The 12,453-nt window shown below is 38.7% G+C and overlaps 1 protein-coding gene across 11 annotated transcripts in view; it reads left to right on the forward strand.

Annotated features, from left to right (window-relative positions):
- Nucleotides 1-10,436, forward strand: part of C2CD5 (C2 calcium dependent domain containing 5) — a 126,092-nt gene extending 115,656 nt beyond the window's left edge. For 6 of the 11 annotated variants that reach the window (XM_019515650.1, XM_019515656.1, XM_019515649.1 and 3 more), the window contains 5 exons: nt 2,952-3,002; nt 3,997-4,098; nt 4,979-5,169; nt 7,408-7,554; nt 9,001-10,436. In XM_019515650.1, the coding sequence (XP_019371195.1) occupies nt 2,952-3,002; nt 3,997-4,098; nt 4,979-5,169; nt 7,408-7,554; nt 9,001-9,132 (623 nt within the window). In that variant the 3' untranslated portion in view covers nt 9,133-10,436. The remainder of the gene's footprint in view (nt 1-2,951; nt 3,003-3,996; nt 4,099-4,978; nt 5,170-7,407; nt 7,555-9,000) is intronic. The other 5 variants (XM_019515652.1, XM_019515661.1, XM_019515657.1 and 2 more) reach the window with 2 other exon arrangements.
- Nucleotides 10,437-12,453: the final 2,017 nt, after the last annotated feature.

Here is a 12,453-nt window from a genome sequence, read left to right on the forward strand (position 1 = left end):
AGCAACCAAAATGCTGGCTTGCGTCCATAGATGCATCTCAAGCAAATCCCGGGACGTCATTCTCCCCATGTACTTGAACTTGGTGAGGCCGCAGCTGGAGTACTGCATCCAGTTTTGGGCTCCACAATTCAAAAAGGATGTGGAGAAGCTTGAGAAAGTCCAGAGAAGAGCCATGTGCATGTTCAGAGGTCAGGAAAACAGACCTTATGACAACAGGCTGAGAGCCATGGGGCTCTTTAGCCTGGAAAAGTGCAGGCTCAGGGGTGATCTGATGGCCACCTATAAGTTTATCAGGGGTGACCACCAGGATCTGGGGGAACGCTTGTTCACCAGAGCGCCCTAAGGGATGACGAGGTCACATGGTCATAAACTACTACAAGACCGTTTCAGGCTGGACATAAGGAAGAATTTCTCTACTTTCTGAGCCCCCAAGCTCTGGAACAGCCACCCATCAGAGGTGGAAGATCACTGAGTCCAGCCCTCTGCCCAAAGAGCAGGAAGTCAGTGTGACTTACTCTTATCAATTTGACTTACCAATTTCTCCATCTTGTTAGAAACTGAGATAACTTGTGACTTAACCCAGCCTGGTTTCACTTGCTGCCTGTGGGCACGCTTCTTGGATGGACGTGGGGTTTTGCTTGGGAACGTTAAAACTCCTCCCATTTTATCTCTGTTTTTAGCCTGTGGGGCACACGTTCTTCATGAGATGATACATGTTCCACCACTACATGGTATATCAAGACCTGTGATGACATTCACTAAAACTGATGAGGTTCTCCTGCTTGTTTAGATCTTCCTCCAGTACTTTGTACAGCTGACATCTCTCAGATATGTCTGTCTGTAAAAAAAAAAAAAAAAAAAAGTGTGTGATGAATGATGTTTGTTCCTCTGTTGCAGTAACAAGGAAAGCTGTTTGCAGTTATTTAACTTGGTCTAACAGCAAGTGTATTTGAAAAAAATATGTCAGTGCTCTCAATCTGCTGTGATCAGTCTAAACTACAACCACCTATAAGGGTCTAGGCTTTATTGTAGCAAAAAGTGTACAAGTCATAAGTTTGAGATTTAAGAGGAAGACAAGGCAGACAGTAATCTGTTTATGTTTCTTTAGAATAACAATTTAAATGTTTATGACGACCTTCTGCCCCAGTTTTTACAGTCGTATGGTGAAGTAAAAGAACATAAACTGTTAACTTTCTTGTTTGTACTGCATACCCAGATCATGGGTATCGGTATGGGAAGAAGAGCAGTCCTCATTGAGCCAAGAATTAACCTCAGCCTGACCTGTTCACTATTAAGGTGCTAAGTGCATGCCTTAGGAGGTGGCTGTGGAAATTATGGTATGTTAGGTATAAATATGCATTGAGGTACTATTTTCTAGGAGCAATGGGCAAATTGAAAGGCAAATATGTGATTCTCGGTGTCACTGCCTTCCAGTCTGCTTTAGGGATAGAACACTTACAAGTTGGAGGTAGATTGTGGCTTGAAGCATAGCCACAGTTGAGTCCCTAGAAAGAGTGATAAATTTCCTTCCCCAGTTCATGTTCCCCACCTTGGCAGCATTTATGAGCTGCCTGGTACCTTGAGGTACATAGAAAAACCATTTAAAGCTGTGTCCATGTCTGAATCATCGACTCTTTCTGAATCTCTCCAGATCAATTTGGAGGGTTCAAATTAGTTTCGGAGAGATTAAAGGGTCTTCTGATTCAATTTGGGTTCAGAGATTCGGCCGCCAAATTGGGCCAAGTCAAATCAGTGACCAAAACTTCACGCAGCCCTACTCCCCTGGTGCTGGCAGCTACAGTGTCCCAACCCAATCCAATCCTTGCAACCCACCCCCCACCCAACCCCATACAAATTAAATTTAAATATGTAAATCAGATTGTTTCTCTACCTGGTCCCCCAAAATTCTTTGAATTAGTTTGCCGGTCTCCAGTATAAAAAAAGTTGGGAGCCACTGAGCTAGAGGATCTTCCTTCTCTGCTGAAATTGCACTGATTTCCACATTTGGGATTGGAAAAGAATTCTATCCCACAGTCAGATTGTTGTGGAGTATGGGTGTGTTTTCCTGTTTCTGCAGCAGGGGCAGTGATTCTCTTCCTTGACTGTCTTGAGTATATTAACAATTAACTTCCTGTCCTTGCAGTGGCAGAACATTGACAGTGCCCTTGTCTCCCTGCCTTACTGTTGTCAAGTTAGGGTGTTCTTGGTGTATTGGGGTCACATGTCTGGTAGCTGTGCAAGAGAACCATTTGTGCAGTTTTAAGAATAGGCTAGACATACATAGAGGTGATCCTGCCTTGAGCAAGGGATTGGACTAAACGATCTTCCGAGGTCCTTTCCAACCCTACTTTTCTATGATTCTGTGAATTTGAATTTTGCTCTCTCTCCTCTATACTTAATCCTTTTGTAAGTATATTCTTTGTGCATATAGACATCAAATTAGGTTGGTTATTAAACTGCTTCCTTGCATATGTAGACTGCTATATTTCTTTCTAGCTATTTATCATTTTTGTATTCAGACAACAAATAAGTTTATTCAGTGTCTCTTCCTAAATTATTCTCTACTATTTTCACAATTTTATTCATCCATAATTAGATTCTTGTTTTCATCTGTTTTTCATAACACGCTTCTATAAATGAATTCAACTTTTGAATTCTAAGTGGTAACTAATATTTATATCATAGGGCACAGATGTAGTAATGAAGATAATGGTTTTGTATTGGTTTACAGTGTGCTCCCAAAGTGCATTCATCTAGTCCACATAGTGGTATAATATATGTATGAGGGTCATGTTTGTAATGAAACCTTAAAGTACCAGTAGATTTTATTTTCTGTCAGTGTAATATCAGAAGTCCCCTTTAGTAGAAAAAAAATGATCCTTTCAACTGCATATTTACCTAGTTAATGTTGTTCATACAGTACCTAAGTGAAATTCATTTTGTCTTGTTAGAGGTCCTGGAGAGTGCAAGTTCCCACACAGGTACACCAGCTGCACAGAGAGGTGAGTTTGCTTAATTTAGCCCTAAGCCACAACAGGGTGAGCAATCTTGGACCATTGATGCACACTTTGGGTGTTCCTTCTTCCATCCAGGAAGTGTTTACTAATTGCCTAGGAATGCATGCTCTGATGTGGCTTATTAATATTAGAATGTATTTTTAAGAAATTACAAAAGAAAGGTAGTAGCATTAACAACAGTCAAGTCTTTCTGTTTATCACAATATCTGCCAAAAAATAGTTTCTAGACAAAGTACTTTTGGCTGTTTAACCCTTTTTTTACTTTAATTTTAATTTGTATTCCTTTGGTGTTTTAGAGGGTAATAAGCTAATGATCAGTTACTAAAGGGCTCTTGGATACTTAGAAATTGTTCTTAAGACCAGTTTTGGGTCCTTGAAAAGGTCATAACCAAAACAGCCCTTCAGTTTGCATTGTAAAGATAGTTGCTTTTTGGCAGGAGGTGTGGGAACGGTGTTTAAAAAAAAATACTTTCTCATTTAAAAACTAACAGTTTGTTTCAGCTCATGACTCGTCCCTTAACCCAAAACTACTTTTCAGGTTAAAGTTATGGCATGTGATCAATAATGACATCCAAGAACTTTAGTTCATGATGTGAAGCTCCTTGTGAAAAAATTGGAATACAAATTAAGATTAAACTGTGCCAAAATAACTTTAAGGTAACAGAAGTAGTGACTTAACAGCAGATTTTTAAAATCTAGAATAAAGTGTTAATGATTTCATTTGTTTTTCCAGTGGTGAAAGCCAGTCGTTCACTTAGTTCACAGCTTGGTTCACATCACCAAAACCTAGTACACTGTTTTGGAAAATGAGTTTCCAAACCAATACTGAAACTTCCTTTAAACAGATGTGGAAAGGATGTTAATTTCTTTCTCAAACCCAAATAATTGCTTCATCAGAAGGAGCATTGAGATGAGCAAGAGACATCATCCATATTTTTTCTTTGTTATTTTTCTTTTGTTTTTCTGTCTGTGTTTTCAGCAACGTCAATTGATTACAGTTCCTTTGCAGACAGATGCAACAGCTGGATAGAGCTCATTAAACTGAAAGCTCAGACCATAAGGCGCGGATCAATTAAGACAAGTAGGCGGATGTTTCTACCACATTATGATAATCTGAGGCATATCTCTGATTTCCCAGTGGTGAAGGGTGGAGTTTCCTACCCAGCAGTGGAATTGCAGGTCAAATGTAGAGTAAATATCTGTGTGTGAAAGCTGCAGACATTTTTTGATGTCTGCTTAAAAACAAGTTAGGATAGGGATAGTGAATTAGGACATGAACATGTGAAATGCAATATTTCAAGTGTTTACATAGTAAAAAGTAGTTATCAATAAATATATAGCTATAAATAGGCATTTTATGTATAATATATACACATACACTCTGAGTGTAGGTGTATGCATAATAGATATTACTGGTGACAAACAGGCAGCAATTGTCCACCAAGGTGACAATCAAGGCAGTGGTCACTAAATTAGCAAATGGTGACTTAAGTAGTTCCCAGGCCACAGGTCTGATTGTTTTAATTAATATTAAGGCTTTCTGGAAGTTGACAATAACAAGGAATTTTCTAAATGGAAAATACTACACTGGGGAAACATGACATCTTTCACACTCTTGTAATAATTTATTCTTCCAGCAGATATTTATTTCAAAATGTTGGCACCTTTTTCCTTTCACCTTCACTTTACAACTGATCGTTGTATGTGCAGCTGCTATCCTCAGTGTTTTCTTTTGCAGGAATGCTACTCTTCCAAGTACTTTCCATTCCAGCTTTTTGTTTCTTTTTGCATGCATTGCATGATGATTTCCTTTCATGACATGGCTGAGCATCACAGGCAGCTGAATGTTGTCACCAAGCTATATGGAACCCATAAAGAAGAGTTGTGTTTTGTTATAAGAACAAATCATTGATCTTACTCAATAGTTACTTTCTTTTTCTTTTCTTTCTTTCCCTCTTTAGTTGCTTCACTTGACAAAGCAAGCCCGCTGGCTGAGGGACACTCGCGTCACCGTTCTGTTCCATGCTCTACCAATTCTACCGTCACAGTTGTTAAGATGACACCTCTTTCTTTCATACCTGGGGCAAAAATTACCAAATATCTTGGGATAATCAATATGTTTTTTATACGAGAAACCACTTCCTTACGTGAGGTGAGCAGCATATCAGGACTTTACACTTTTTTGTAAATTGAGAATAACAAAGCCAAATGAACTTCCATAACTTAATGTCTTTAGAGACCCACTTGTAGTTAACCACATGGCACAGGAAAAGAATTATTTTTTCAAAACTTGGCTCTTTGTTAAGTGGGTGGGAGTATTTGTTGCTCCTGTGTTCTGAAAATGCCGTTGTTGTTTTATCTCTGAAATTGTTAGAAAGTCTCTAGCCAGTGAGAAAATATTACATGATAAAAGAGCAGATATTTTTATAACTAATGGGGCCATTTGTTTTTTGATGGCTGTTTTGGATTTAGGACCAACACGACAACAGCCCCAGATAAAGTTAGAGTGAGCAGATGGAGAATGGCTCTTGAAAATCCTTTGAACTGCACAGTTGATATTGGTTCAGATGTCAAAAGCAGCTCACTGTTAATAGCTGTCCTGTGGAAGCTTTGACTTCGTTTGAGTCTTGCAAGCTATGAGATCCTCTGATTTGTAAATTTTAAAAGTTTTTACATGAAAACTGTCACTTAAAAAAAAGCCGATTCGACTATAGAAACTACAGTGTAGACGTTGCCTTAGTGTCTGTAGCTTCCGGAGAAATGAAGATAGCTTTAAACTTGGATGCCGCTAGCTGCACAAGTGTGGATCTCACTGGCTAAACAGCTGAGTAATTCTCTGGGCTCTTTGGGCACCTTTTGCAGATCGTGGTGGGATCTGTACTGCTGAAGTTACACTGCTGCTTCTGCTACACAAGCTGTATTTATAGTACATAACCATATTCTTAATCTGTCACTTTTGAAATTTGAATGTCCTCCATGCCACAGTTCCTCCTTCTGAATTCTTCACAATTTTTAAATTTCTGTTTTAAATTCAATCTAACACACTGCTGTCTGGTGTGCTGTAATAGAGTGGAAGAATTGCAACAATTGAAAATGTGTATGCCGAGATATATAGATGTAGATATGTACATATATGGAGAGAGAATCCTACACAAAAGCTCCTACCTTATGACATCTGCTTTTATGGACTCTCAAGTGCTCTTGAAACCTGTTAACAGTTTCAGAGGTGCTGTGAAATATAAAGCATTTCCAACATGTGGCAAAATAAGTAAATTGTTTGCAAAACATTTTTTTGCAAAAGCTCTAGGTGCCATATTGGATGCCATATTGTCTAATTTCTCCTGTTGCCACCTACATATTCATTGTTCTAAACTGTTCCTTTTTCTTTGCATCATTAGATTTTTAGTCTCAAATTGATCATTGCTCTGATCTTTTGCATCAGATTGAGTAATAACATTCATTTTGACTTTTGACAGGGCATAATCAATATGTAATACCAAACTGGTGTTTGTTGTTTGGCTTCTGGCTACAACTGGCTTTATGCATGGAAATATTGCAAAAAAATTGGTCTTTTCTCTCTTAACCATCATTTTAATATATGGTTCTGGTTCCTAACCTCTCTACTGACTTTCTGCATATGGGTTATAAAAATAGGTCCATACTTAGCATTCGTATTAAACAGTCTAGATATGAATGTTTTGCTCCCTACCAGATCTAGCTAAAATGGTGTAAAGCAGGGGCATCAAACATACAGCCCACAGAGATGGCCAGTAGGGCTCCTGGAGGGAGCAGGAGCTCAAGGATGAGGCCCACTGCCAAAATCCAGGGTATAGAGTCCGATTGAGGACGCATTTGGGCAATGGCAGGGCAGTTGATGGCTGCGTTAACCATTATGGCTCAAATGATGCTCACCCCATTGATGGAGGTGGGTCCAGATATGGCCCATAAGGATGCCTGCAATCTGGATCTGGGCTGGGGGAGGGCCAAGTAACTTTGATATTCCTGGTCTAGAAGATTCTGGAAAGGCATGCAGGAGTGTCTTAAGTGTGGGTATAATCAAGTAATAATTTAAAGAAATATAATTAGAGGTAAATATTCTCTTTTCATTCTCAGTTCATTCTCTTTCCTTTTTACTTTTGTAATGTGTTCTATTCATTTGGTTTTAAACAGAGGTTCTTTCATCTTTAAGATAAGTAATTCTTAGATTCGTGTTTAAGTTCAGTCTTTACTTCTGTCCTGAAGTGTAATTTTACAAGGCACTTTGTATGGGGAAGAAGAAACTCTCAAATATTTCTTAGGTAGAATGTTTAGAATTGAATAATATGAAAGATAAATGCAAGTAGGATATTCAGTGACACTTTTTATTGTGCAGTATTTATTTACTTTTCAGGAGGGCGGTGTCAGTGGCTTTCTTCATGCTTTCATCGCTGAAGTGTTTGCAATGGTGAGAGCTCATGTTGCAGCCTTGGGGGGGAATGCAGTTGTTTCATATATAATGAAGCAGTGTGTTTTTATGGAGAATCCAAACAAAAATCAGGTAAGATATGATCAAAAAGACAGTTCTTCTGGCTTAATTAATAATCATCAGCTGATCTCGCATAAAACCAGTCCTAACAGAAGGTGTCTATATCAGATTGTTGTTTTAATCAGTCCAGTTAAATCAGACGTAGACACAGAAGGAGGCATGTCTGTGTAGATTGCACATCAGATCCCATCGCACCTTTACCTGGACATCTGCAGAAATGTGGGCTAGAAAAAACTACTACAAGGTGGATAGATAACTGGCTCAGTAGCTGCAAGCAAAGGATAATTATTAACAGGCCCATGTCAGAATGTGAGGAGATTTTGAGTGGAATTCTACAGGTGCCCTTGGCCCAATGCTTTTCAACATATTTATTAATAATTTGGATGCTGGCATACAAAGGTTCCTGAGCAGATTTGCAGACAACATGAAACTGGGAAGGATTGCAAACCCACTGAAGGGTGCGAGTGCAATTCAGAAGCAGCTCAATAGATTGCAAATTTGGGCTAGAGCTAACAGGATGAAGTTCAGTTTGCTGTGGCTGTTGGTCCAGAGTTGCAATAAAGCTACTGATGATGGAAGTTGTGATAATAGATGGCATGTGATATAAAGAGGAATGATATCCAAATTTAACTGTAATTAAATTTGTTTGCTTCCATTTTATAGAATATTTACATGTAGTGTGGAAAAATAGAAGGCAAAGGCCTTGCTTTTGCAGTTTAGTGTATGAAGACATTTAGTAAAATGTAATTATTTGAGATTATTGTAACTAATTAATTCAGTTTTCCTGAAGGGCAAAAAGTTTTTGTAGTTATGAAACTGCATTGATAGAACAGGTATGAGAGAACAGTTAGAAATTACTAACTTGTTAATAATATTTCCATTACCTTATTTGGAGAGATGCAGTGCCATTCTTTACATATGCAAAATAAGTTTTATAGTGAAGTTTATATTTAAAATGTGTAGAGTAGTACAAGTGTGTTCTGTATATAAGTATTGAAATTATGTAAAGTTAATAAATAAATGACATTATTTGCAGATAAAGTTAGGTGTTCTCATATATCAAAATATTGTTCGTAAGAATGTTATTAATTGAATAGTACTATACCGATGCCATTTTAAAGAAACTAAGGACATGCTCATTTCTTGAAACATATGTATCATCATTTATTTTTACATGACTGGGGGGGATACTATCTACTGAAGGAAAAAAAACTACGTGAATTGTGAGGTATGACACTGTCACAGATCTAGGGGATATAAACTAACTCCACAAAAGTGGCAGGGGGGTTGTTTTTTAGGCTTAGAGTTAACATTTTGGAATGACACACAAGACATTTGGTATAGGAGTTTAATTGATTTTATTGATAGTTGACTGGCTTAAAATAGATCCCGTAATTAATAGACTTATTTTTTAATTGCATGTTTTGTAACAATATATTGTCTCATCTGTTTTTGCAGGCCCAATGTCTAGTGAATGTAAGTGGGGATGCTGTGATCTTTGTACGTGAATCTGAATTAGAAATGGTACCAGTGCAGTCATCTACTGTTATCTCTCAGTCCACAAGTGCTGGAGGAGATGTCACAACATGAAGCCAGAAAAAATTGAATGGCTCTGCTAAGTGTAAAATGATCTCTTCGAAGTGTGAGAATGGTTAGCTTTGCCTCTTCAAAATCAATAATTCTCCAAAGTATTAAGGGTAGCTAGATTTGAGACAATCACTTTGTCCACCTATTTTGTGATAGCCAGGGCAGTGTTTTTTTGGCAAGTACTTTCTAATTTTTTTAATTATTATTCCCTCTGAAATCTGAGCAGAAGATGAGGCATTGATCTGAAAGAATAGTTCAAGTAGTAGACATTCCAAAGAATTGATGAAGTAAGCAGAAACTTTACATTTTTTTTAATCTCACTCTTCAGCAGGGCTGGATCAAAATATAACTAACTCAGAACTGCATCTGGGACTGATGATGCTTTTTATGTTAGTTAACAGTTCATTAAAAGTAAAACTGGAAAGTAATCAAGAAACCTAAATTCAGCTACCTTTCTTGAATGAGCAAGAGATTCGTGAGCAGATTTAAAAAATATTATTGAATAAGTAGTAGTCTGAAGTAAGTGTGTATAATACTCCATCTAGCTGTTATAGGTCTGGAGAGGAAAAAAGCACCGGAAACAATATGTTCTGGATTTTAGTACGCTAAATGTTTTCCATCTATTTGAACTACTGAATGTTTTTTTTTATTGTACAACATATTTTTTTATTTAAAAATGATGGTTTTTGTTGCTGCATTGTAGCCAAAGTATGGTAAAAATAAATTATTATATCTGGTTCAGGTTTTATCATTTAATTTTAATATTAACATTTGTACAATGTTCTTTTTTTGTGTGTGGAAAGATTCCAGACATATGAAGTCTCCCAGCATCCAGTATCTCAAGGCATTATTTGCAATAATGTCATAGATGAACCTTCTCTTAGAGAGTATCCCCTATATGTGGAGTCGGTCGGGTTTTCTGTTTAACAAGTTGGAAATGTCTGGCTAAATTTGAGACAGGAAAGCTAAAAGTATTTTGAGACATTAATTTCTTCAAGTTGGTTTTCTTTTCCAGTAAGAACTGGGAGAGAATGGGTACCATAGGAAAAGGAAATCATCCATTTTCCACGAATCTCTTGTAGACTTTGATAAAGAACATAGATTTTTGGAGTTGAAGACAGATTCTTAGTAATATCTTTTGATCATCTTGAATATGGAACTTGAATAAATGTATAAACTTGAATGTAAATATTCTGTGTAGTTCTGAACTTTAAACAGTGGCATGACTGTATGTCAGACCTGAATATCCCATTGTAAATGAGAAATGAAAATCATTCCTCTGCACAATAAATTTCTGTATAAAATTACTTCCGCTTTTTGGTTGGAGTATTTTGGGGTATAATTAAGCATATATTTATAAAAGCTTTTCTTGGAGGGGAGTAGGATTTTGTTTGAAATATATGCTTATTGTTAAAGAGGAGCAGAGAGATCTCCAGCTAGAATGCTTCAATTGGGTATCCTTCAGAGAGAGATTACTCTTCAAACTTAAGTACGCTTTTCCTAAGTTATCACAAAAGCACTATCTGACTAAATGCATATATCCCCTGCCTCCATGCTGAGTCCACGGACATTGGTGTGAAGCATGCTCTGCCCACTCACTCCAGCTCCACGTACACCAAATTCCAGAAATGATACAGTGGAACTGTCTTGAAACACCATTGAACATGTGCCAGGAAACACGTGCAAGACAAAGAGCCTAGGAATGGAACTGGGCCAAGCACTTCATGCTGCTTCAAAACTACCATATATTCCAGCATTGGTCCAGTTGGAGCAGAAATGAGTTGTAGGGCAAGCTGCATGTCTACACACCTGGGGATGGCACAGGGACAATGTAGACATGCCTTTAATGTTTACTGTAAGGCAGTGGTGTCGAACGTGGCCCACAGGCCATATGCAGCCCAGAGAGCTAAATTATTTGGCCCACAGACTTTGGCCTCTTTGGCACGCAGAGAAGAGCAGTGGTGCTGGAGCCCCAGCAGCATGCAGCTTTTTCCTGCAGTGGCCGAATACCCAGGATGCCACACTTCTTCCTGCTGGGTCCCAAACTAGCCAGAAAAGGACTTACATGTGCTGGATCCAGCATGGGGGGAGGGTGATTTGTGGGCCCAATCCAGCCCAGGCCTCTACCATTTATCAGGCCCATGGACTGGTTCTGCACAACTCATCCAGCTCAAGGGGCCAGACCAGTTTTACAACCCTACTCTAGCAGCTGCAACAATGAGAAATTTCCTGGATGTTTTGCATGGTGAATCCTCCCATTGAAATTAATGGCAAAACACTTTATCATCTCGGAGGGATCTGGATTTAGCGCAATGCGAGTGTGGTTGTGTGTCCTATGTAATAAAGATACCCATGTACCATTAGCAAAATGAGAGGAAACAAGCCATTTGTACATAGGATAAAGCAAGGAATACCAACTCTGTTGAAATGCAAGCTATGCTACCTTCTCCCCTCTACCCCCCCTCAAAAAATTAACAGTGATACTTTTTATAGGGAATGTGGCAGATGGAAATATATATTTTTTAAATATCACACGTCTTCCCATAATGCACATTCCTGTTTCACAATTTACTGCACTTGTTTTCAAAGCCATGTGTCAGTACAAATAGACTTATTCACCTCCTGCCCTTCATCTATACAATATTTACAGGGAACTTTCATCAAATGGGACCACCCACCAAATATTTGTCCCTCTTTTTCCAGCATGGCAGAGCAGTACCAAACACTACTTCCGTCTGTGAAGGAACTTCTCAGGAGCTATATACAAGACGAGCTGTGTCAGAATGCTGCCAATCCCTTGTTCTTGATGGAGAATGGGGGCTCTAAGTCTAGACAGGTACTTGGATCCTGTTTCACATGTGCCAGTGTTCTAGAAGAGGTTTCTTTGCAGGGGTACATTTGTCATTTTACATGTTTGAAACCCAAGAAATTTGAACTAGGTCTGCCCATCACAGGGATTTAAAAGATGGATCAAATAGACCCCAGCCTTCTGGGTCCATCTACAGAGTAAGCTGTTGAAATAAGACAATGCAGCTAAACATTTTTTGTTAGGAATTCATTTATTCAGTCCAGTTTTGGCAACAGTTATCTGGGTGAAGTTGTAACAGGAGCATAACCAAGCGAATCTCCGAATCAAACAGGCCCCCATCCCCCACCTGTTCTCCCAGTCCTGTCAGTGGCAACCCTGCCCAATCCCAGCATCCCGGCTCTTTAAAAAAAAAAGCCCCACGCTCACCGGCTGCTGCAGCTCCTATCAGGGAACTCGTGGCAGAGCTTCACACAACGTGGTGCAGTGGGGGGCAGCAGAGATTGCCCCCCCCCCAC

The sequence above is a fragment of the Gavialis gangeticus genome, unplaced genomic scaffold, assembly GCF_001723915.1.
Source record: "Gavialis gangeticus isolate Ggan-Ray unplaced genomic scaffold, GavGan_comp1, whole genome shotgun sequence".
Lineage (NCBI taxonomy): Eukaryota > Metazoa > Chordata > Crocodylia > Gavialidae > Gavialis > Gavialis gangeticus.